We start from the raw sequence: 26,149 nt of genomic DNA on the forward strand, positions 1-26,149 counted from the left end.
ATCTGGTGTTTCTATTCTCTCTATTTTCTTTTAAGTGTTGGATTAACCCACTAATAGGTTGAAAACGTTCTAAGGGGACTAGGAGCCCAGTGTGGAGACGGAGCTAAGCCTGCCCCGTGGAGGGGGCTTCCGTGGGAAGGGGGCAGAGGGGATATTGTTGGTGGGATGATGGTCCGCAGAAGTATAAGTGAATTACTTCGGGATGTTATGGCAAAATTTCGAACTTCACCTATCACATGATCTACCTCTTACACAAAACCCTTCTTTCCAGGGCTGCCTTTGGACAGTAGATTAGCCAAGATAGCTTTTCTTAAAGATTCCTTTTGATGCTTGATTTCAATTCAATACCACTCAGCAGGGTGATGCAGTGGGGGAGAGAAATTTGCTTCTGGATTCCCAAGAGCAGTAACTTGGATGGATACCTGTTTTGTCTCATCTTGTGATCAGCTATGGAATGTTTGGTTTAGAATGTAAATCGAATAGTTTCATAGGAGAAAATAGAGGGAATGTGTCCGGGGATAGGTCTAGGAGAGGAAAGTGTTGGCATCTTGAAAGCCATGCTTCTGGGAGGCACGTGCTATGGTCAGTTGTGTATAGCAGAACTAATTACAAGTAGAAGAATGGGCCTGGCCCAGGACTGGAGAACTCTGTTACATTAGCATCTGTTCCCTGCTGTTACCAGAATAAAGGGGTCTGTTCACCTGCCCCCATCAAAGCCCCCTCAGATGTGAATAGGAGTTTGCAGCAAAGAATTTTATTAGTTGAGGAAATGGCACCAAGCCCGGAGTCCCAGGTAAGCTAGTGCTCAAAGACCCGGCTCCCTGGTGATGGCTTCCAAGGGATGGGCTGTATGGGGGAAAGTCATTCATCATGGCGGCTACAGGAGTGGGGCCATGGTCTCTGCTGATTGGTTGGAGTCAGGTAGAAAGTAGCTGACCATTGTGTCAGGTCCTGATGTCAGCCATGGTATTATTCTGTCTTGTCTCGTGAGGAGATGATCTGTAGGGTCCTTCTACTTTCATGGGCCTGAGGCTGAAACACAACTGAAGTCTAGATGTTATCTTTCACTTGACTGAAACTCTGTTTCTGTGATCAGCAGGCTTGAGGCTTTGTTCTCAAGACAGATTGACACTGACCAGAATCTGATGTCCAAGGGGCTTGATGACTGAAGAAGGGAGTGGACAGGCAGAAAGGAGACAGGGTCATGTTAAAGAGATGGAGTGTCTGCCCCATTACACTGCCACATGGCATTTCACCCGGAAGACTCACGTTCGGAACCTGGATTCCTGGTTGGAGGTCTAAATTGGGACCCTTCTTGGCCTCTACTTGTAGAACACTTGTGAGACCGTTAAGAGTAAAACTCTCCACTTTTCCCAACTGATGGTCTCCTTTCCCCCCAGGATCTTCCCAATTTGTTCTGAACTGTTCTCTTGGCTCAGACTCAAAGGCCAACATATACAGCACCCACCCATCCTTTCCCTTCTCGCTGCTTCTGGTGAGCCGCATCTGCAGCACATGCAGGTTGAATGGTGTTGCCAATTATTAAATCTTTGTGTGGGGGTGGGCATGTTCTCTTGCCTCATGTGCTCTAAGAGAAAAAGAGAGGTGAGATAAAAGAGAAGAGTTTTAGATCTCAGGGGATTTGCCGTTGACCTTGTCCTCCAAAGAGTAAGGGAAGGGGCAGTCTGTCCTGCTTGGTGCTATAGAAATGGAACTCCCTACATACCCACATGTAACTAATTTTAAGAAATCCCTGCAATCACATTTTTCTCGACTCGAGTTGAGTGCACAGACTGAAAAGGAAAACCCTTTCATGTGGCCGTTCTTCGCTTAAGTATTTTCAATCATGTCCCCTGAGATTTAATAGCCTTTTGATCTTCCCAATCCCGTTTTAATTTGGTCCGGGGAGGATTTAAAAGACAACATGAATAACGGAGCATGGGATCATGTAAGTAGGAATCATGAGTCCTACATGTACTTCAATAAACTTTGCTGGTTTTGTTTTGGCTTGTAAAAAGACGCACTCTGGGGGAAATACGCTGCAGGCTGTTTCTTCGTGTTGGCTACATTTTGTTTTTCAGGACAGTTTCCTGTTGTACTAACAAACGCTGGTGCCTGGAGTGGTCTATGTCTTGTGTTCCCCTCCCCTTCCAGAGAAAGCCCGATTTATAATTGAAGATGAAACCTAATGTCTTCTTTGCGAGCAAATTGATTGTTGACGGAGAGTGTAGAGGAGATTGGCCCAGACACCTTCCTACTTGGTTAGAAATGTTTAGAAAACCGTCGCGTAGAGCTGCACCGAAGTCTGGAATTCACATTAACAATCCAGTTCCTCAGCTGCACTAGCTACATTTCCAATGCTTCCACGAGGCGGATGCAATCTTGATATTTGGGGCCGGATGATTGTTTGTAGCAGGGAGGGAGCTGTCCTATGCATTGAAGGATGTTTAGCAGCACCCCAGCCTCGAGATGCCAGTAGCGCCCCCTATTCATGACAATCAGAAATGTCTGTGTAGATAGCCAAAAATCACCCCTGGTTGAGAAGTACTGCCTAGGGGAGCCATGGGCAAACTCCGGATCCGGCCAGTTTGAAATGAATAAAACTAAAAAACAAAAAGACCCTACCCTTTTATGTAATGATGTTTACTTTGAATTTATAGTAGTTCACACAAACACTCCATCCATGCTTTTGTTCCGGCCCTCGGGTCCAGTTTAAGAACCCATTGTGGCCCTCGAGTCAAAAAGTTTGCCCACCCCTGGCCTAGGGGGACGGTTTTGGGCAGTGCAGATATAGAATGTTTCTATTAATGCAGACAGAACTGTTCTAGAAAAATCCCTAGCAAAGTTTGGTTTGGGGCATTTTATAGATTAAGTTTTTTGAGCTTTAAGGGGATCAGTGTGGTCATCCAGTCCAATGCCTTGGGAAACTGAGGCACAGAGAGGTTTTTGAGTGACTAGGTTCATAGCATGTGTCAATGGAGAGTTGTGGACTTAAAGTTCATGCAGCCTTGAGGACAAACGTCTCGTTTTCATTCAAGCTTACCATTCTCTCTGTGTTCTTTAGGGGTGGGTGGGATGGGTGGGGGAGAGTCCTGAAGATGGGAGGGTCCAGTCCTGAGACTCTCAGAGAAGTAAATTCCTAACTTGAACCCTGGGTACACCTGTTTTACTCCTCCATGGCCTGTGATTTCCCTGAGGCCCTGCCTCCAGGCTGGGGACATCTGGTAGACCCACCCCTGCTCAGTGAGAGGGCAGAGCCCTGTTGGGCTTCCCAGTTCCCTCAGCGCAGAGAGATTGGAAACACTCGGGGGCCACGGAAGACTATAGTCCTGCAAAATTCCCTTCTGTTAGTTTTTTAATCTCCAGTATCTCTTCTGTCTCCTTCCCTGAAGTGGTCCATGGCAAAGCCTTTAGTACGAAATTTCTGGAGGTTCTTTGGAGGCCACAAGGAAGCAGAGAGCCCTGGAGACCTGTGTATAGAGAGTTTGGGGAGTGAGGAGGAGTCTCTGGGGGGGCAGGGGGTAACTTTAACTATAGGGGCGAGAAAGCAGGCTTTGCAGGGGGAGTCTGGAGATGACGGGGCCTGCAGAGTGACCCATGGACTTTGAGGTGACCAGGATCTTTTCTCCCCCCATTAATCCCATAGGCCTCACCTTTCCCAATGACTTCCCGAGTCACTGATTTTATCCCCGCACTCCCCTGCTCCAGACCGTTAGTGGCTCACTGCTTGCTGCCTTCTCTTTTGAAACTTCTTGGTCTTGTACTCAAGGCCCATCTTCTTTGACATAGGGATCCTCTCCTCCCTTTGTAAGAGTGAAAACTAATTCTGTGCACAGGATAGCTTTGCTGTCCCTGTGTTCGCATAATTGCTCTGCTGGGGCTGGGGTTTGGCCCAGGAGGTTTGCTCAGAGCTCTTTGATGTTAAGTAGCTCGCTCAGGAAGCAGTTTTGTTTCTGGTGACACTTTGTTGAGTCGGTAGCCTGGACAACTACTTAAAATCAGTACACAGCTCAAAACTCAGGGCTCAGTAAGCAGGCCGGAAAGAGTGGCAAAAAGCAGACAAAAAATTACATGTATTATAAACCCTCAGCTAGCCTTGAGCCATTGGCGGTTTGGTTCTGTAACACCGTGGGCCCCGTGAGCTGTGGGCCAGGTCAAAGGCCACTGCCCCGAGAGGCCAGCTGTCAGGTTGAGCTGGAAGCAAGCTAATGTGTAAACTGGCCCGGAGGTCTTTGTAAATTGCCTCATCTCCCCAACTTCAGTTCAAACAAGTACTTTCATTGCAGAGTTTGGTGACGGCTGCTATTTCATTAAACTGTTGATGTTTCCTTTTGGGAAGCCGGCTTTCTTGAGTGCCGCCATGGTGAAGGGGAAGGTATTTTTAAGGCGCCTGTTTGTGGGGGGAGAGTTTCATTTGAGCAACAGCAGGGAAGGATGGGAGCAGGAGGCCTGAGGGTCTGCCGTGAGCACGGCCGTGGCCACTGCTGTCTGCTGACACGTGTCTCCCTTTTGCTCCACAGACCAATGAGTGGAACAAGAACGATGACCGGCTGCTGCAGGCCGTGGAGAACGGAGATGCCGAGAAGGTGGCCTCGCTGCTGGGCAAGAAGGGGGCCAGTGCCACCAAGCAGGACAGCGAGGGCAAGACCGCGTAAGCTGTGACGAGTGGTTTCTGACTGTGGGCTCTCGGTTCCCTGGAACCCCTAGGATCGCAGGGGACCTTCACAAGTGCCTTTAAGGGGCTTTGAGAAATTGCTGTCCCCACACCCCATGTTATTGTAGGGAAGAGGGCCTTTCAATCTAGTTTCTTTCTCTTCAGGCTCCAGGGGCCACAGGGGGTTTTACCTTGAATGGCTGGATTTGTTCCCAGGTATAACCAAAGATTCTACCAGAGGAGAAAGAGTACCAGGATGGCAACCAGCTGATAGCTGGGAAATGAGTTCTATCCTGGTCTAGATACAGCATAAAAGAGAAAGAGTACTTTTTCATAACCGTGAAACCTTACTACTTCTATTATTTTTTAACCCGTTTCTAACATAGGTCAGTAATTACATGGGTAGTAGGAATCTTGCTCGCCATAATTAAAGCTACTTGATTGTGTGTGTGTGTGTGTGTGTGTGTGTGTGTTTCCATCCTTACTCTGGTCGTGCAGTAGAGAAATCATTGACTTTGGAGCCAAATAGACTTCTAATACGGACTCTATCACGTATCAGTTTTGCAGTCCCGGGATCTCAGTTTGTTCACTGTAAAGTGGAGATGGTGTATTCAACTCCGTAGTATTTGTGAGTCTAAAACAAGATACCGATGCTGGGTGGGCGCCCCCAGAGCAGGCTCTGAGACAAGAATCTGAATGCAGGGAGTTTTTCTCACCAGTGACCCCAGGAAGTGGGCAGTGAGGGAATGAAGTAGCCTGCTATTGGCAGGTTACTGCTAGGGTCAACTGGAATGCATTTTCACTGAGAACTTCTGGGAATCTGTTTAGACTTAGAGCAGGGGTTGGCCAACTATGTCCTGCTGTCTGTCTTTGTAAATAAAGTTTTACTGGAATGCAGCCAAGTCCATTATTGATCATTGCCCATGGCTGCTTCTGCACTGTGGAGGCAGATTTGAGTGGTCAGGGCAGACTATAAAGCCGAACATACTCACTGTCTGGCTTCTTACAGAAAGAGTTTGCTCACCCAGCTTTGAAGTGTGCCTCAGAGTTACCCACCCAGCGGGTACAGAAACTGGGGTATCTTTTCCTAATCTCCTGTCCCTCCAAGGTTGAGTGCTGCTCTGAGGGACCGTATGTTTATGGCCAGAACAAATCCAAGAAGGTAATTGGTGGGGCACCTATTGAGACTGACACTGTATGCAAGGAGCTAGCACAGTACCCAGCCCATAGTAGGCTCTTGATAAAGCCTGTTCCCTTTGCTTCTTATCCTAGGTGAGAGGTTCTCAACCCTGCCACCTTTAGAATCGCCTGGGGTGCTTTAAGAAATACGGATGCCGTGCCCACCCCAGATGTCCTGTATCACTTGGTCTGTGGAGAGGCCCAGGAATCAATACTTGATGGTGTCGCACGTAGGGTCAACCAGAGAGAACCAGCATCTAGAAACTAGATTGACTCTAGATTGAAGGATCGGTAGTGAGAATAAAGGGCACTTTTTCCTAAGATTGGGCATCACATTTTAGCAACTTTTGCCAACTAAACCCTCTTCCTGACACCCACTAGATCCCATAACATAGACGCCGACCCTGGTGTTGAGGGAGCCACACGATAGCTCAGGGTGCTGAGCTCTGTCTAGGGACAGGCTGGTGGTTTCAGGGAGAAGCGTTCTCTCTCCGTCCCTGTCTGGTCCTCTAGGAGCTGGGCTTGTCCTCAGCCAAAGCCCCAGGTTGAGTGTCACCCCCCTCCCTGCCCCCCGCCCCCAGCTCTGGTTTGACTTTGCCTTTGCAGAGGCCTGTCTCTGGGGTGTGGGGCACGGGGCGCAAACACGGTGAACTCTGACTTAACAGCCAGGGCTCCCAATAGTGGGCAGGCCTTGGTTGTTGGCTGATGTGTTGAGCCTTCCCAGCCTTCTGTAATTGTTGGTGCTTATCCCTCTTGCCCTCTAGATTAAAATTCTCTGGATAGAAGGGACTGTAACTGTACACAGCTATAATTACACCGTTTAGCCCACCGCCGGGCTTGTTGTAGATACCCAGAAAGTATGTGTTGAACGAGTCAATTAACCTTTTCCCACCATGCCCCATGGGGAGTCAGAGCTATTGTATGGACAAGGGTGGAGGCCACTATCCTGAGATTTTTGGTGCTAGACATGGTGCTTTTGGGCCACTTCTTGCAGCATTACACAGCTTTCTTGGCTCCTCCTTCCCAGTCCAGCTTTGCAAGTGTCTGCATAAAACCACCTTTCACAGCTGTGCCAGGGAAAGGGGAGATAATGGTTTATGATAGTTTTGTCTAAGACAGTACCCACTGAAATGAAAATAGAACATTTAGATTAGCAGCTTAGCCACGGTTGTGATCAGCTGAATAAATTTATTCCTTTTGTTAATAAGGATGTATAGAGGACACAATCAGAAGGTTGTTTTCTATTCTCTTTTCTTTATATTGTGGTATAATATACATAATATAAGCTTTACCACTTTAACCATAGTAGAGGATACATTTCAGTAGCATTAAGCACATTCATGATGATGTACAACCATTTTCATTGTCTATGTCCAGACATTTTTCATCATCCCAAGTAAAACCCTGTACCCATTAAGCAGTGGCACTTCCCAACCTCTTTCCCCGCCCTCCCTCTCCATGGCAACCACTGGTCTGCTTTTTCTCTATGCATGTGCCTATTCTGGGTATCCTATCTAATAAAAAGGGAATATACTAATTAACCCTCATGCCGTTGCAAAGATGGGGGCACCCACAGCCAATAAGGAGGGAATATGCTAATTGACTGCCACTCCCTCAAAGATGGTGGTGCCCAGTCCCCTCATCCCTGCCGGGGCAGCAGGCATGCGTGCGGCAAGGCCAGGCTTGCCCCTGAGGGATCCCAGACTGAGAGAGGGGGCAGGCTGGGCTGACGAATCCCCCCTCCAGTGCATGAATTTTCATGCACCGGGCCTCTAATTTCATATAAATGGGACCATACAATGTGGGGCCTTTGTCTCTGGCTTCTTTCACTTAGCACAGTGGTTTCAAGGTCCATCTCTGTAGCACGAATCACTTCTTCATCTTACTCTCTTACAGAGCAGTTATACAAAAATGGCCACCTCCATTTTGCAAATGGTAAAACGAAGACCCACGTGATACAGACTTTGCTGCATTCACTCAGCAACTAGTTCTAGCACGCCCACCTTTGCATGTGTAAGCCCGCCATTTTTCCCTTCGATGGCACTTACGTGGAAAGTTAGAACTACGTGAAAAAGGGAGAAAGGGGGTATTTATTTTTTCAGTGCACGGTTTCCCAGAACTACTCATCTGTTAACATTTAATCTTTCTGCTTGGAATATTCTTTTGATGATGACAGCTACCGACTGATAACTACAAGAATTTAAGTGTGAAAGGCACCACAGAATTACATCTACCTGGCTTCATATTTTCTTTCAAATCTCATGGTCTTTGTGTGCAGAATGAGAGGGGCTGTCGCTGGAAACCCTCTCTCCTGTCCTTCCGGCATCATGGAATGATGTTAGCCAGGCCAAGGGTGCTCTACAACAGCGAGTCCCGGGCAGTGTGGTCCCGTGGTGCAGCCTGTCCCCTCGCCCGCCTGCACGTCTGCACTGGAGTTGGCGCGGTCCGTGCACTCCTGCCTGCCTGTGCATCGTCTCCCTCGCTTCATCTTCCCGCTGTGGAGACTCTTCTGTTCCTGTGCCTGTTCTTTCCACGGCCGCTGGTGTGGTAGCACGTGAACTGCTGACCTGCTGGGAGCGGTTCTGCATGTGTGACAGGCCAGCCCAGCATGTCCCCTCCGCTGGAGCTCTTGGCCCCGCTGGCCCTGTGCAGGCCACACGGCCAGCATGTCCCTGGGGCGTGCATGCAATGTTTTGCATTTGTCTCCTAAGGGCAAGGCCAGGTCACGCACTTGAAAGTTAGGTCCTTGTTGGTACGTGGCCTCATTCTCGGCCTGCTTGTTCGGGTTTACCCTGTGATTTAGCCGCCTGCATGTCAGAATGAGGCTGGAGGCCTATTTTAGGAGCTTTTGGGAAAGCCCACTTGGCTAGTTTGCTCAGTGGCGCACAGTGTTTCTCTGTTGCCTGACAACCTGGAGCCCTGATGTTGGCGTTCAAGGGCCCCCCACTGGCCCGGCCCCTACTTGGCTCAGTGTTGGCTCGCACTTGCCTTTACCGGAGGTGGGGCTGCCTGCGCCCGGCCCTCCCCTCAGGTGAGAAGGTCCAGGTGGCGGCCCAGCTTCTCTGTCCAGTCCCGACGCCTCCCTCTCCGACGTGCTCAGTCCTTCTGTGGCTTTTCTTCTCTTTAAGCCACTGCAATCCTAGTTTAGAATTTGATGTGTTTTCTTACATTGAAAGAACAGGAACAACAGCACAAAAGACTCAGGAGCTTAGGACAAACCTTCGTTGTCTGAGAGACTTGCATCCCGCACAGCACGGGAAGCTCGCTGAGGACAGGACCAGGGGATGTCTGCAGCTGTGCTGGTCTTTTCCACGATCCTCAGCACAGAGGGGCGTTTGGTCCGAATTTGTGGGAACGACTTTTCAGGGTGGTTCTCAGGATAACACGCTCTCTTTTTTGCCGGTGAAAAGCTCCTGGGTGAATGCATTAGGGGTGAAGTAGCTTGGGGTCCAAGAGGAAAAGGGCTTTCCTAGTGAATGTCCCAACCCGTCACTCGGCTCCCCCAGCTTCCAGTGCAGTTTAAATAGGAACATGCTCGGCCTTTCCTACCTAAACACCAGATGACCCCCAAAGCCCTGGGAATGAGGCGGCCGAGGCAGCCATGTCGGCAGACATTCTCCAGAAGCCTCCCAACCCAAGGTCAGCGACCAGATGGGTGGTTTGGGCATTCTTCAGCCTTTCCCGTCTCTCCCTGCAGCACTGCCTTTAGGGGCGGATAAGAAACCTTGCCTGAAAATTCCCTCCCTCTAAAGCTGATCAGAGAGGGGCTACAAAAATGAGTGAAAGCAACCGAATGGCTGGAATTCGTGTCGGAAAGCGTAGAAGAAGGGAGTCGGGCAGAAAGTTGAGCTGCAGGCTGTGTTTGCGGAGCCCGGCCTGGCTTCTCTCCGCCCATCTGTTCCCGTTCCCGGTGGAGGTGAGGAAGTGGGAGGGCGCCCTGGCCCTAGACTTCTGGCCACGGAGCAGTCTAATTGCTTCAAGATGGTCTCCCCTGCATGTGGTGCGCGTTCAGTGAACGTTATGTGTGTTTGTCTTAGGAACAACCAGACTAAATAAAATCACTGCTGGGACTGTAGCATTTGAAGAAATACCACCCAGGCTTGTGTGTATAGACAGAGAGATAGATACAGTCTGCACACATGGTCCACGCTTCAGAAACCTGATCTTTGTGGCTTTGAAAGCAAGAACCTGTGCAGGGATTCTTAAATGACTCTGTGGAGCTTAAATCTGAAATACGGGAGGGAGGGAGGGAGCCCTTGAATTGTGTAAGTCATGTGACAAGGGGTTTTTCTGGCTGGGGGCTTGGTGCCCTTGGTTGCTGTTTCTCAGAACAGGACGTATTGGGTATTTCATTCCAGCCGTTGAGTCTTGGAAATCAAGTCAATTTGGCTGCCAAGTTAATTTACCTAAAACTGCTAGACTTTTGTGTGTAACAGCAGCCTTCCTCCCTGCAAAATCCCCTTCCAGGCAGAGTCACCCTGTCTGTCCTAAGGCCTGTTGCCATTGAACAGAGGGATACGCTGAAGGATATAATATAGTTGCTGCTGTAGCAAAGCCACTCTGGTGTGGGTCAGCGAGGTTTTCGAAGGTGATGGCACCTCTGCTGCTACCAGCCAACGGGCCCACATGTTTGTTGCGTTAATCCAGCCGTTGGGAAGGACTCCCTGCCTCTGCAATGTTCCAAACCCTATTGTAAGTGCAGCCCCAGGAGGAGGAAACGGGGTCCTTGTCTAGAAGATGCACAGCATCTCGCCGAGGAGACAAGACCGACGGCCGTCCTGCTCACTGTAAAATCCTCAACTGCAAGGGTTGCAAGAAGGGGAGAGACGGGGACGCCCTGCGGTAGCTGCGCATGCTTCCTGGCCAGGTGTGCTGTGAGGTGGGCCTTGCAGGGTGGGTCAGGAGGACTGGGCGGGTGCAGGGAAGAGAAGCCAGTGTTAGTGCTGGTCCCAGCATGAGGCCATCCCGAACTAAGGAAAAACAGCGACACTGTGACCATTGTTTCCTTCTCTCCTTGAAGGGCTTGTCATTGCAGTTCAAGGTCAGGGCCCCACTGGACACTAGACCAGTGGTTCTCAACTTGACTCCCACTAGAATCACCTGACAGCTTTGAAAAATGCTGGGTGGCCCCCTCAGAGATCCCTGTGTCGTGAGCGTGGGGTGCAGTCTGGGCCTGGGGATTTTCAAAGCACCCAGGTGACTTGCATGCTCAGCCCAAACCGAGAACCGCGGCACTGTATGTTGAGACCTGGGTTTCCCAGCCCAGAGCTTCCCAGCAGGTCCCACCCCCTGAGAGCTGACAGGTGGGCGGAGGGAGGTGGGAGCCCGTGTGTGTGTGTGTGTGTGTGTGTGTGTGTGTGTGTGTGTAATGCTGTGCACAAAATAAAATTAAAATGAAAGCTAAATTTGGGCTTAAAGTATATGATGTCAAAGTAATATCAGTCACGAGCTTTTTAAAGGGAAATAGGGTATGTTAAAGCTGAACAGATCTTACTGCAAAATTGTGCTTTAGAGGGTAGACTTGTAACCACAGAAGAGGTGCAAATAGATGAGAACTGAATGGGAAATTGAGAACTACACTAGAAAGTATTGGTGGGTCACCGGATTTTTCCTTCTCAAACTGTTTTCAAAGCCAGATTAAGTATATTGAGGCTGAAGGACTTCAGACACTCAGATGGGTCATGTTCAGAGCTGAAGCAGACTGCCTCTCCCCCTCCCTCCGTCCTCTGGCGTGCCCCCCGCTGGCTGGACCCGCTCCCGCAGGCGGAGGTCAGCGGAGCCTGGGAACTGTAGTAGCGCCTGTGATGGAGAGCAGAGCCGGGCGGATGGGCGTGGGTCCCACCCACCAGGCAGTGACCTCCACTCCGTCTAACCCCACAGGAGAGGGCTCCTGGAGCAGGCGGTTCTCACGCTGACAGCACCCAGGCAGGTCAAGGTCACGCACACAGATCACTTAGCACACGCCTGTCCTTTAGACACAGTCCTGCTCCTCCCCGGGGTCCCCAGAATGCCTGCCTTCCCGGATGCCACCGCTCCGCACACCGAGTCTTGCATGCCATTCAAGGCCCCGCTTGCCGTCTCCCCCACGAAGCCCTTTCTACTTTCCAAAGCAATTGTACTCGTGGTCGCCACTGTCTCCTGAGCCATCTGGGATTGATGGGTCTCGGTTGCCTGTGTCCTTCTCTCATCCCTGTTAGTAGACTGTCAGGGTCAGAGTTCATTCTCAGGCGGTTATTGAGGAAGGAATCGTTGTGAATCATGTTAATCCCGAGTGCCCCGCTGCTGGGCTAGGGGCTTCCTCCGTGTGACGCAGTCGGTCAACACCCTCGTTCATTCTCTCCCCATTTTAAAGGCCGTCCATTTCCCCGGGGTGTTTCTCAGCGGATGCCCTCAGTCACCCTGGAGTAATTCAGGAAGAAGGATGGGTGGGTGAACACGGTTCGGGAATTAGCACAAGTCACCTGCTCTCAGCTCGGTGCTGAGGCTGGGGGTCTGTCGTGACCACAGGAGACAAACCTCTCCCTCTGCCCTGATGGAGATTTCCTGCAGCCCAAGGGCTATTTCCAGGTGGCGTTTTGAGGCCAGGCCATCCTGAAGAGCTAACGCTCGGCTGCAATGCCGTGGGGTCTATTAGTTCTGAAGATGTCGTCTTTCATCCTCGTCTCCTCCCACCTGTCCCCAGGAGGTCTCTGTCCCCAGAAAGTAGCCCTGCCGATTCTGTGAGCCCGTCGTGAGCACTTCAGACAGGAATCCTATTTTTGCAGCCTTTGCTTTCTCTCATGCAGCCACCTTTGATTATATCCACCTGGAACACGGAGCAGGAACGGGCAACCAGTGTCCCATTTCTCAGCCTTCCTGCCACTTGGGTTCCTCGCAGAAGCAGCGACGGAGCCTCGGTTGCACCTGCTTTTGACATCACTGGCAGCCCGGCAGCCCCGGCGCTGCTCCCCAGGCGCTTTCTCTCGGGGCTGATGGGGTGGGTCCCCGCTGGCGGAGTAGAATTTAGTTCCAAGGCTTTGTAACTAGAAGCTCTTAGAGAGTCAGCACTGCCTGTCTTGCCCTCAGATTACAATCTGAAATGGGAACCCAGATCCTTCAGGATGAAGGGGTGTCCCGCTGAAATGTTTGGTGTGGACGGAGCCTCATCGGAGCTCGGTGACCTCATTAGAATGTACACGGTGCAGCACTGACTTTGAGAACTTGGCAGAGGCCTCACTGACCACACGGACAGGTGAATAAACTGAGGCCAGTGAACTTGAGTGACTTTGTTGTCACAGAGGAGGGATGGCAGAGCTGAGACCGAAGCCAAAGAACGCTGGGTTTTAGTTCCTACGTCTTCCTACTGTGCCGGTGGTGGGAAAAGCGAACCTGCATCAGAATCGCCTGGGAGGCGTGTTAGACCAGATTGCTGGGCTCCACCCCTGAGTCAGGGCAGGAGCCCCACTCTGAATGCACGTGGGAGCGAAGGGCCTTCTGAGCAGACTCCTGCGTGTGAGCGGATTCCTGAAGGGAGTGAGGGACCGAGCTGTGTGCTTTCCTGGAGCTGTTGTCTTGGTGGAGGGAACAGCAAGGCAAAGGCCCCGAGGGGGGAGGGTGTTTGGTGTGAATGGAGAGAGCGGGAAGGTGAGGTTGGACGGGAGCCTGTGGGCCATGGGGGGGAATTTGGGTTAAATCCTGAGTTTAAGTACTTAATTTCCCTGATTTGTTTTTAATATGATTTAATGTCATGTTCTCCCCTCAGAAAGATGTCGTACAAAAGGAATGCAATTTAAGGGCAGGCGATGTTAGGTGTTTGGGAAATGCTGGCGCTCTCAAGGGATCCTGAAAGCTGGTTATTGGCACGAAGTATTTCAGAGTCTTACCCTAGGGACCCCCTCCCTTGGGTAGAAAGAGATTTTCAGAGGAAAGAAGGGAGACACAAGCACATCCAGGAAAAGCTGCTCTTGGCGTCAGGGCAGCGAATGCAGGCCCTGATCTTTGACACAGTCCCTGACCTCTGTGGGCCTCACTGTCTTCATCTGTGAACTGGGGGTGTTAGACGAGTTTATCCTTCTGAACCCCCTGACTGTGGGAATCTGGGCCTGGTTAGTCCGGGTCGGGTTCGGTGCGTGGTCATTTCTTGGTGTGGGCGTGTGGTTGGCCTGATTTGAGGAGTGAATGTGGGTGCAGAGGCAGTGGAAGGAACTAGAAGCGCCGGCGTGGCAGCCCCCTGTTCATTCCTGACTTCACCGCCAAACGCTTCTGGGACCAGGAGCTGGAGCGGATGATGGGGACCAGGAAGAGTTTGGTCCGAGTGAAATTTCTGTGAATGGATGTGCCTGAAAAATCAAAGTCTCTTCAAAGCAGCCCCGCGAGTGTGTCTGGCCTCCAGCTCTGTGCTTCAGCGGGCAACCCGAAGCCGGGATTGTTTGTTATTGCTCCACAAGATCGCAGGAACTTTCCAGGCGGCCACTCGCGGCTCTGGAGTAGCCGCAGCGCGAGTCCCCTTCGGGTGAAGGGCCTGGAGAAACAGCCCAGCCCCGTCCCCACAGCACTGATGTCGGGAAGGTTTGCCCAACGCGCCGAGGGCCGGTAGGAAGTGGGACCTCCAGGGCAGGCTCTGTTTGCCTCTGCGCTCCGGCTACACTCCTGCCTGCCCGTGGGAGAGCCTCAGCGGCCCCGTGAGAAGCCAGTGTTTGCTTTTTGGCCGGAGGCTTTCATTTTTCCAGTTTAAACTTTGTTTTTTAGAGAGCTGCCCAGCCAGTAAGTGATACTGTGCAGCGCTGCCCAGTCTGCAGAGATTTAACAAGCGCAGCGATCGCCTGGCACGGCGGTGAAGGGCCAACGCTGCGGGCAGGGTGCCCAGGTTAGGATCCAGGCTCCCTGCCTGTTAGTTCTGGGACTTCGGACATGTTTCCAGACTTCTCTGTGCCTCAGTTTCCTCCTCTGTAAAATGGGGGTGATAACATGACCCCTCCCGTAGGTTGGCTGGGATTGTAATGAGTTCAGACGCAGCTAGTGCCTCAAGTTCTAATAGATCCGCTGCTGTTACTGTTGATGAGGTTGGTATTTCATGTCCTTGAATTCCTTAATTTCCTTGCTGTAGAGCTGAGGGAGCTGAGGTTCAGTGCCTCAGCCACGATGCGGGAGCAACAAGGCCGCAAGCCCAGCATGGCACCCGGCCTCCAGGCCACTCCCCTCCCTCTGCTGGCTCCTCCACCCCCTTCACTGGCATCCGGCTGCCTATCGGGCTACTGGGAACATCAGGGAGATGACCTTCTCTTGGGGGTGAGAGAGCGGGGTGGGGAGATGGGGAGCCACAAAACTCTTAAGCACAGAAACCTTGGTAACTTTCCAAGTGACAAAAGCAGAGACATTCCAGCGATGGGTAAGCGGCAAAGGGATCAAAGTCGTATTATGTAAGCCTCAGGCTGCTCTGCTTGTGCCTTTAAGATGCATCTCTGTCTCAGGGCCCAGCCGAGCTTTAGACGCAAAGCGAAACATCCCCCATCGCAGTGACCCTTTAATCCGCGTGGGTTCCCTTTGTGTGGAACACATCACGAGATTGTCTTTAAGGCGAAGGGGATTATGTTTTCAAACGAACCTTGAAACAGTAGGTGCCTGGGTAAGAATAATGGCGGCAATCTGTACTTGTCATCCACGGAGAGATGCTGTCAAACCTCGTGTCCATGTGATGTGCGTCGGCTGGGAACCTTGTACACGTGCGGTGGGGATGGAGCCTGCTTTGCTTTGCTTTGCTTTCTTTTCCCCAATATATATTTTTTTATTTCAGAGAGGAAGGGATAGAGATAGAAACATCAATGATGAGAGAGAATCACTGATCGGCTGCCTCCTGCAAGCCCCCTACTGGGGATCGAGCCCGCAACCCCGGCATGTGCCCTGATCAGGAATCAAACCATGAACTCTTGGTTCATAGGTCAACGCTCAAGCCCTGAGCCACACTGGCTGGGCTGAGCCTGCATGTCTAACAAGCTCCTGGTCCATGGGCCACTCTTGGAGGAGACAAGACTCGAGCTATCAGAGTGCTGTCACTGAGCTCCAGTAGAGTCTGGAGAGCCAGCCTGCTGTATCCTCGGGCCGGGGCCAGCCTCCCTGGCCCTGGGCCTGGGGTGAGAGGAGTGGTTAGAAGGTTTTTATACCCCTCCCTCCTCCACTGCATTCTTGACCTGCCTAAAGGCAAAGATAAGCCAACAAAACCTCTTGTGAGGTGCATTGCTATTATAGACCCTTAAATGACATTTCTTGTCTTTGAAAGAAAGGCCACAGTAGATGAGTGGATAAAGGAGCTGTGGTACATTTATGGAACATTATGCAGCTGTGAAAAAGAAGGATCTCTTACCCTTTGAGACAGCGTGGAGGGACCTGGAGAGTGTTCTGCTAAAGCGAAATAAACCGGTCAGAGAAAGACAAGTGTCACGTGATCTCACTCACATGTAGACTCTAATGAACAACATAAACTGATGAACAAAACAGATCCAGAGACATGGCAGCATGGAACAGACTGACAGATCTCAGAGGGAAGGTGGGGGTGGGTGGGTGGGAAGAGATTAATCCATGGACACAGACCATAGTGTGGTGAAGGGGTGGGGGACAGGAGCAGAGTGGAGGGGGTTAATCAGGAAACAGGGGACATCTTTTCAACAATAAATACTTTCAGATAAATTTTTTTAAAAAAGGAAGGGCCACACTTTTAAATTAGGAATAAAAGCCCCTATAGAGCCAGAGCCAGAGATGTTCTGAATTTGCTTTGCATTCACTCTTTTATGTCTTTCTAAGGGGAAATTTCAGCTGATAATGAACCAAAAAGAGTTTATTAAGAAAGACTTGAGCGTTTCCCTTCTGGAAGATTTAGACTGTATTTAAAATTCGCATCTCCTAAATGAAAGCCTGCCGACGGTAACCAGTCTTGGCTGCAATGTGGAGAACCCGGAGCCCTCCTGCGTCCGTGCTGGGATGTGAGATGATGCAGTGGCTTTAGAGAACTGCTCAGCACTTTTCCGCAGCTAAACATGGTCCCTGCATGGCTCGGCAGGCAGTTCCTCTGCCAGGTACCTACCCACTGGAATTAAACACACAGACTCTTGTACGTGAACGGCTTAGCAGCATTCTTCCCAATAACCCAAAAGTATCTGAATGACCATGGCCAATGAGTGGATACACAAAATGTGGTGTATGCATACAATGGAATATTTTTAAGGAAACAGTGGAGTGCTGAGACATGCTACAACACGGGTGAACCTTGAAAGCGTGCCAAAGGGAAGAAGTGAGACACAAAAGCCCATGTCCTGTATGATACCATCTTTATGACATGACTAGAATGGGCAAGCTTGCAGAGGCAGCATGGAGATTGGGGATTGCCAGGGGCTGGGGTGGCATGGGAAAAGCAAGGACTGCTCATGGGTACGGGTCTTGTATTTTATGGTGATGAACATATTTTGGAGCTAGAGCGTGCTGCTGGTTGCACAGCTTTGTGAATATGCTAAAAATAACAAAATTGTGCATTTTTAAACTATGAATTTTATCAATGCAAGGACTAAAATGTGCTCCTGCTTCTTCAGTCTTTAATGGGTCTTAATGGAATGATATTCAGTATCACACATCCTGTATAATAAAAGGCTATTATGCAAATCGACTGAATGGTGGAATGACAGTTCGCTATGACGTGCACTGACCACCAGGGGGCATATGCTCAATGCAGGAGCTGTCAGTCAGACATCCCCTGAGGGCTCCTGGACTGCGATAGGGTGCAGGCCGGGTTGAGGGACCTCCCTAACTCCCCCCCCCCCCGCCCCCAGTGCATGAATTTCGTGCACCAGGCCTCTAGTTTGTTTTTAATGGACAATCAGAATGTCAATGTTTCAACCCAGCACTATGGACAGTTTGGACTCGGAAGGTACGTGGTGGTTGTGGGGAGCTGTGGGGTGCATTGTAGAGTGTTTGCCAGCATCTCTGTCCCCTAGACATTCAATGCCAGTAGAATGCCCCCACCCCTCTCCCTCACATAATCAGAAATATCTCCAGACATTGCCAGACATGCAGGAGGAGGGCAGCACCCTCACCCCCAGTAGTGAACCTCTGGTTTGTCTTCCATCCTCCACTAAAAGCCGAGACCCACGAGGCAGGGGCTGTGTTTTCTCCACATGTTTCTCAGGGCTCAGAACAGTGCCTGGCACATCAGTACCGCAGTCTCAGAGGCAACAGAGGAGGGAACGGATATATGTAGCTATAGCAGTGCTTATAAAAATACACAACTATAGACATAGGAAAGCTTCCCCAGACTTGGGTTAGTTTCAGTACCCTAGAATCAACATGGTCAAGAACAGTATCTTTGTTCTAGGATGGGGACGCATTCATCCACCTACTGCTTTGCCTCTCATCTCATCCCGGTCTGCAAACTCTAGATGCAGGTGTGTCCTTTCACAGTTCTCCAGGACACAGGCCACCAGGGGCCACCGGCCATGCTCTTTGCTAGTAGTTGCTGACCTGGGACAACATCTGGTCCCTAAGCCGAGGCAGCCCCACTGATGCCTGTCTGCCATCCAGACGGGGGTCGCCCCAGCCCATCAGTCACCTGGACACCACCACTGAGATGCCCACACTATCAATCACTGCACGAGAAAGGAAATCTACTCCTGCCACCTGCAATCAGGTTCTGTCGCTGATTAACCATGTGTTTCCACCCGACAACACCCAGCGTTCCACTTGAGTGTCCTATTAAAACTTGGCTCCAGTTCTCGCTCACCTTCAGAGGCTAATGTAAGGACTCGCTGCTGCCGAGCCCTGCTGTGGGGATTATCACTTCCACCAGCAGTGCCAGAAAGCCAGCTGCTCCAGTGTGGGCTTGAGACAAGGCGTGGAGGGCATTTTGTTGCCTGCAACTGTCTACAACTTTGTTCCTGAGTTTCCATTCAGTGGCAAAGCACTTAGCTTTTTGTTGTTGTTGTTAATCCTCACCCAAGGATATGTTCCCATTGATCTTTTAGGGAGAGTGGAAGAGAGAGGGAAAAACAGAGAGAAACACATCAATTGGTTGCCTCCGGCACATGCCCCAACCAGGGCCTGGGCCGGGGAAGAGCCTGCAACCAAGATACATGCCCTTGACCGGAGTTGAACCCAGGACCCTTTGGTCTACAAGCCAATGCTCTGTCCACTGAGCCAAACTGGTCGGCAAACCACCGCTAGGGCCGTGGTCGACAAACCGCGGCTCGTGAGCCACATGCAGCTCTTTGGCCCCTTGAGTGTGGCTCTTCCACAAAATACCACGTGCGGGTGCGCACGTACAGTGCGATAGAAACTTCGTGGCCCATGCGCAGAAGTCGGTATTTTGTGGAAGAGCCAGTATTTTGTGGAAGAGCCACAATCAAGGGGCCAAAGAGCCGCATGTGGTTCGCGAGCCACGGTTTGCCGAGCCGCAGTTTGCCGACCACTGGGCTAGGGGGAGCATTTAGCTTTGATTCTCTCTCCTTTCTTCCTCCCTCCCTCCCTCCCTCCCTCCCTCCCTCCTACCCTCTCTCTCTCCCTCTTTCTTTTCTCCCTCCTTCATTTCCTGAGCAGAGGTGGTTCTAATTCAACGTCTGCTAGCCTGTCTTCTGGACATTGAAACGAAGTCCAACGTGTCTTGCTTGTTATCCCCTGGAATATGCCCACAGAACTAACGAGTCTCCGTTTCAGAGCACAGTGGCACGTACAACTGCGTGTGCTCCTGTGTTGGTTCTTCCTTCAAGACCTCATTCACAGTTTAACGTCTGAATTTTGGCATTTCTTTATTGCACCGCGGGACAGTCTAGACTGGTGCTGGCTGTCAATTAAATCAATTGTTTTCCTTATCCTTGGAGAGATGTAGTCTTGAACCTTTGAAATTGGTTCCTATTTTGGCCTAAGACTATATCAGAAAGCTTTTTAGAAGTCACTTGTCAGATGCCATGTAATTAAAGTGATCTGGCACATTCTCCCATCAACGCGTTTTAGCCAAAATACCCAAACGTCTTAAATAATCAACTCTGTTATATGTGGAGTTGAGACTTTTTTTTAAAGCCTCACTTTTCCTTTACAAATATTTATAATCAAATAATATCCACCAGAACCTAACCATGTACCCTGTGGGTGGTCGTACACAAAATACCCGACACGGGTGGCCTTCAGGGTCCTAGCGGGAAGCAGGTAGCACCCTCACATGGGATGGGTGACTCGAGGTGAAGAAAGGCACTGCTTACACATTTGTGGTGGATTAAACCAGCAAGGTGGGACAGCAGCCCTGAGAAGTAATGGTGAGCATCGCTTCCCATCTGAAGGCGCAAGGAGAGAGAGCAGTTCCCAAACGCCGAGGGAGAGCCGGTGCACACAGTGTCGGCTTCCCAGAGGAGGCAGCCACTGCCAGGGTGTGGCCTGGTGGAGAGAGAGGAGGGGTGATGCCCTGCACTCGTCTCTCATCCTCTTGTCTCTTGTGTCTTCCAACCAGAAGCTGAAGGACAAGGCCGCCCACTGGGTGAGTCCGGGAGAGGCCTGCCTCCTGGGCCGCAGCCCTGGGGACAGGTGGAGGGCAGGGCTGGAGGGGCAGGCAGAGCACAGCATGGGCGCATTAAATAGTGTGCTGCTTTTTTTTTCTAAATATTATTGATTTTTTAGAGAGAGGAAGGAAGAGGGATAGAGAGTTAGAAACATCAATGAGAGAGAAACATCGATCAGCTGCCTCCTGCACAACCCCTACTGGGGATGTGCCCGCAACCAAGGTACATGCCCTTGACCGGAATCGAACCTGGGACCCCTGAGTCCGCAGGCCGACGCTCTATCCACTGAGCCAAACTGGTTAGGGCTAAATAGCGTGTTTCTTGACTGTGCTCCCATTTCCCGGAAATGCATCTCCCGGGAGAAGGCGTGATGACACATAGGGGAGTTCCTTGTCTGTCTGGGAAGATGAATCGGAAACTTCTGGCAAAATGACCAGCTCTTCCTTTTTAGGCATATCCTCCTCTCATGCTCCTGGGTTTTAGAAAGTAGAGCCACTGCTTTTATGTGCCATATAAACACAACAGACACCTGGTAGAGTCTTATTTGAAAAACACCTTTAATCAAATCCCGTCAGTGAAAGTGATATTAGCTGAAAGCATGCTGTTAGGTCAAGCAGTGTACAAGGACAAGCCCAATATCCGCCCTCATATAATTGGCAGTTTCTAGGTATATCTGTTGGTATTTTGTTTATCTGGAAGAGCATTGATGCTGATGTTTTAGGTGAAATATGTGAGAAATTTATGCATTTGGAAAAGACTGTCATCGTTTTATTTTCTCAGCAGGACACATATTCTGCAGAGTTCCCAGAATAGAGGAAAAGTCACTCCCTGATCCAAATTCTACCAAGAGAGGAAAGATGAAACAAAATCAATCTCTCTCTCTCTCTCTCTCTCTCTCTCTCTCTCTCTCTCACACACACACACACACACACACACACACACACACACAATTTATTAAAGCATTTACAGTGAAACCTTAAGCAGCTGATCCCTCAATAAAACGCACTACAGCCATCAAACACAGGTCGGTTTCTGTTGGTAAGAAAGTCTTTATCGCAGGATTGGGTAGTGAGTCCAACGTCCCAACACATCACTTCTCCTGCCTTGTAATCCTCATTGACCTTCCAGATAGAGATCCCGAAACCCTTCAAGTCCCAGGTCAGCCCCGGAAACCACGTCAGACTCCATTTCTCCACGGACAGAAATGGCGCGCAGAAATGCTTCCCTGCCACGTGTCTGCAGCTTCACCCCCATAAACAGTCTGCAGTCCAGAGATCGCCTGAGCGGTCTGAGTGGGGAAATATCAATAGTAAAGGGGGGGCACATGGAGAGGTTCTGGGTGCTGGCGGGAGATACGAGGAGGGCATTTGGGTCCCTGGCCACGTCTTCACTCGTATGAAGATAAAGTGGGCATGCTCCATTTGTGAAAATGAGCAGGCTATAGAATTATGATATGTGGTTTTCTTTGCATAAGTTATGCTTCAATCAAAAGTTATACAGGACAGGGCGAAAATAGGTTTATAGTGGTTTACATGGCAAATAATATCATAAACAAGAAATACTAAATATTAAACAAGAATAAACTCTGTGTTTCGGGTACTCACAACTGTAACCCTCCTTTTGCCCCCACCCTGTATGTCTAGGTGTGTGTGTGTGTGTGTGTGTGTGGTGTGTGTATGGTGTGTGTGTGTGTGTGTGTATGGTGTGTGTGTGTGTATGGTGTGTGGGTGTGTGGGTGTGTGTGTATGGTGTGTGTGTATGGTGTGTGTGTGTGTGTGTATGGTGTGTGTGTGGGGTGTGTGTGTGTGTGTATGGTGTGTGTGTGTGTATGGTGTGTGTGTGTGTATGGTGTGTGTGTGGGGGGTGTATGGTGTGTGTGTGGGGGGTGTGTGTGTGTGGTGTGTGTGTGGTGTGTGTGTGTGTGTGTGTATGGTGTGTGTGTGTGTGTGTATGGTGTGTGGGTGTGGGTGTGGGTGTGTGTGTATGGTGTGTGTGTGTGTGTATGGTGTGTGTGTGTGTGTGTGTATGGTGTGTGTGTGTGTGTATGGTGTGTGTGTGTATGGTGTGTGTGTATGGTGTGTGTGTGTGTATGGTGTGTGTGTGTGTATGGTGTGTGTGTGTGTGTGTATGGTGTGTGTGGGGGTGTGTGTATGGTGTGTGTGTGGGGGGTGTGTGTGTGTGGTGTGTGTGGGGGGGGGTGTGTGTGTGTGGTGTGTATGGTGTGTGTGTGTGTGTGTGTGTGTATGGTGTGTGTGTGTGTGTGTGTGTGTGTGTGTACACTAATCATTGCTCCCGGTGCTCTTACTTGTAAGACAGGATGTGGCTGCTCTCTTGTCCAGACAGTTTTGCTTTCTCCCCTGGCCATAGGAGGTAGCAGAGAGAACAGCTCAGAAACAGGCACAGACGGAGAGAGAAGAAGATGAGTATTAAGGCTTCATCTGGGGCTTGTGGATGAATAGCCTTGAAGACAGAGGTCAGTGATTGAGACTCTTAGGCGATGTCATGTCCTCAAGAGCAATTAACGTGTGTAACGTGTACTGTTACGAAGGATGCGGGCATTTAGAGACCTTTCCCCAAGGCCAGTTAAACAAGTTGCTGCTTAAGGGTGAACTTACTGTAAAATTGTGTTAGGACAGGATGATGAAAAACAGAGGTGTACTCGTACTGCCCGGTGGGAGGTTCTTTTGGTTGGGCTGTATTTAATCAGGAATTCCATTTAAATAAGTCACTACATTTCCAAGTATTTCCATATGGCCAAAGTTTAACAGTTGTGTGAAATCATCTACAAAGCAGAGCTTGACTGTAAAGAGACATTGCATATGAATGGCTGCACAAACGTGGAAATAGTTGGTGTGATCAGAACCAGGTAGGATAAAATAATAGTCTGTTAGAGCTGCAGGAAGCATCCGATATCATCTGATTCAATCCCCACGTTCTCCAGTGCAGGGAGTGTAGGCTCAGAGAGATTAAACCGACTTCCCAGAGGTACCTTGCTGACTTATGGTTCCTTGGCAACCAGAACGGAAACATCTCCTTTTGCTTCTCTGTCCATCTTCACGCAGCCTAGATCTCCGGGAGCAGAGGCGTGGGATCAAGCTGACCCGGGTTTGAGTTGGTTTACCTCTTGGATTTGCTAGTTGGGTGTGACCCTGGGCCCCAGTACCAGTCCTGGTTTGTGAAGAACATATTGCCTGGGCCTTCATTCAGAGCTGCAGACATTACAGTGCTGCATGGCAAGTGTCCCGAGAAGGCAACTCCCTAGAACAGAACCAAGGCAGGTGGATAACGGGAAGGTTCAGTGACTCCTTCCCTGAACGAAGGAGACAGAAGAGGGAAGGCCTTCTTGGCGGAGACCTTCCCAAGGGTTTGGGCCTCCTCGGCCTCTGGGCCTGAATGCTCTGTGGAATTGGGCTTTCCTTCTGCCGGTAGGAATGCCCTTCATTCTGGGACCTGCAGGGATGACTGGTATGGCATGTGGATGCCATCTCTTCTTTTCATGGCAAGTCTAAACACGCTGGGCATGGCTTGTACTCCCACATGTTATTGAATTCTGGAGCTTAATTGTGGGCTTTAGTTCATGCTGTTTGCACCTGCGTGTAGACACCTGCCATCTATGGAGACAGTATAGGCTTCACCTCAAAAGGCTGTCATGTGAATGAAAAGAGGTAATGTAATGGCACACAGTACAGAACTTGTGTACAATGATTGTTATTCAGCTGCAACACAGCAATGGACCTGACATGGATGTTGTCACGACCATTGTTGGGTTGGATACCTTTCTCCTTATAGAGTATGTTTCCTAGAAATAATGGCTTTAGTGAAAGCACTAGGCAACAGAAAATGTTGCTAAAGTACCTATTATTTAGGAATTGAATCTAGTTGCAAGTCTTTGAGCATTCGCTTTGGGAAGAGACAAATATGCAGTTGAATCTTACTATTTTCCAAGCCTGGTCTCTGGATTGGAAGACCTAAGACTAGCCCCTGCTCCTTAATAAAAAGTGTCCATGAGCAAATTCTCAGACCACGGGGAGCCTCAGTTTCCTCATCCTTAAAATGAGGTTGATAAAAATACCTACTCCCTGGTTATGGAGCTCAAGTGGGAGAAAGTAAGTGTTCACGACGAGGCAAAAAACGTCGGGGATGAACGCTAAAGAGGGGAAATCTGAAGGAGACTGTTTACCTCTTTTCCAGCTTTCATCTCGCTGCTACGAAAGGACACGTGGAATGTCTCAGGGTCATGGTTACGCACGGCGTGGATGTGACAGCGCAAGACACTGCCGGTATGTGGTTTTTATCTCTTAAGTCAACAGGCCGGCGCAAGAGCAGGTGCCACAGAGCTGGGTCCCTGTGGAGAGGAGGCACGTAGACCAGCTCCAGGGACTGGGCTCTGAGGGCGTTTCCTCATTTGTGCTGCTGCAGGCGTCCTCGTCTTAGATGTGGTTTGTCGGGGGCACACTGCGTGCTTCTCATCCCCCATTTGCAAAATCTTACCTTCAAAATTGTATGTAGGGACCATGCAACCTTCTCTACGTTTGTTTTGAGGAATCATGATGGGAGGTGAGAAATGGAATGCGTGGCTTGGAAGCTCATCTTGCCCACTGAGATACGCTCTGTGGGCAGAGGCCGTGGTCCTCATCTGGACCAGCTGCCCAGGGCCACCCCCTTGCTGTGTTTCAGTGCCTCCACATCCCCTGGGAACTTGGGAGGAAGGTTGAGAGTGAGCGAGGAGAGCAGGAAGGGAGGGAAAGGAAGGAATAAACAGTATGCACACCCTCTTGAGATTCAGATTCCATTGTCTAGAGTTTGCCAGACAGCTGGTATGATTTTTAAAGTTCCCCATGTGGTTCTAATGTGGAGCCAGTGTGGACAAATGGTGAACAAAGCAGAGTGAGAGACAAGGTAGTGGAGGCCTATCTTTTATGAACGTCGTTCCACTGGAAAGAGCCGCTGGCTGTGGTCTCCGGCCTGGGTTCTGCCCCGCTGGCCACACCGGAGGATCGGAGCAACTCCTGAGGGCTCCATTTCTCTATTGAACTTGAACCTCTTTGCCTCATTCTAAGGCTTTCGTTCGTTCTTACTGGGATATGAAATCAGTCTGACTCTATAGTCTTTTTGTTAATCCGTAATGGATTGCCCCCACCCCCGCCCCAAACACTGGCTTCCTCAGAACAGTTATGGGGGGAGGGAGGGGCCACCAGTCAGGAAACAGAAGAATTATTCCTCAAAAACTGGTTGGAAAACTTGTGTTTCAGAATTGTTTCCAAAAGTCTGTGGCACTTGTTAAACAAATTTGAAGATTCTCCGTGATTAGGAATCTCTATTCTTTTTGAATAAATGTGTTCCTTTAGGACAGGCCAAGAGCCACTTGAAGTCAAGTCAGGTGAGTGCGGTTCCACTGGGAAAACCATTTTAGGTCGAAAATAGGGCATGATTGGAATAACAGCACGATTTCCCTGAGCAGTGCCACCAAATGCCCCCCGAATGCTTCGAGAATTGGCGATCCCAGTAGAAGAATGAATGGTTTCCTTAAGTGCCTGCTGGAGGGAATGCTAATGTATGTCATACTGACTTGAGTCCTCTTTAATCCCTAGCCCGCTGATTTGGTTTTCAAGTTCATTGTGATCCCTGGTGACGTGTTACATGTAGAGCTAGGGTCCCCTGGATGGACGGGACATCCTCTAACATAAACAAGGCTTCTTCCAAGGAAACCATGACCTGAAAGAATCAGCTTTTAAAGGGCACGAATCGGAGCTGGAATAGTTTGGTTTCCCTGCATTTGATGCCAAGATATAGGTTTCAGATGGGAGTC

The 26,149-nt window shown here is 50.1% G+C and overlaps 1 protein-coding gene across 1 annotated transcript in view; it reads left to right on the top strand.

Annotated features, from left to right (window-relative positions):
* RAI14 (retinoic acid induced 14) overlaps positions 1-26,149 on the top strand; it is a 127,162-nt gene that overhangs the window by 72,584 nt on the left and 28,429 nt on the right. The window contains exons 3-4 of the mRNA XM_081090119.1: positions 4,521-4,651; positions 24,532-24,620. Of these exons, the coding sequence (XP_080946245.1) occupies positions 4,521-4,651; positions 24,532-24,620 (220 nt within the window). The remainder of the gene's footprint in view (positions 1-4,520; positions 4,652-24,531; positions 24,621-26,149) is intronic.

The sequence above is a fragment of the Myotis nattereri genome (genome assembly GCF_964212035.1).
Source record: "Myotis nattereri genome assembly, chromosome: 4".
In the NCBI taxonomy this organism is placed as follows: Eukaryota; Metazoa; Chordata; class Mammalia; order Chiroptera; family Vespertilionidae; genus Myotis; species Myotis nattereri.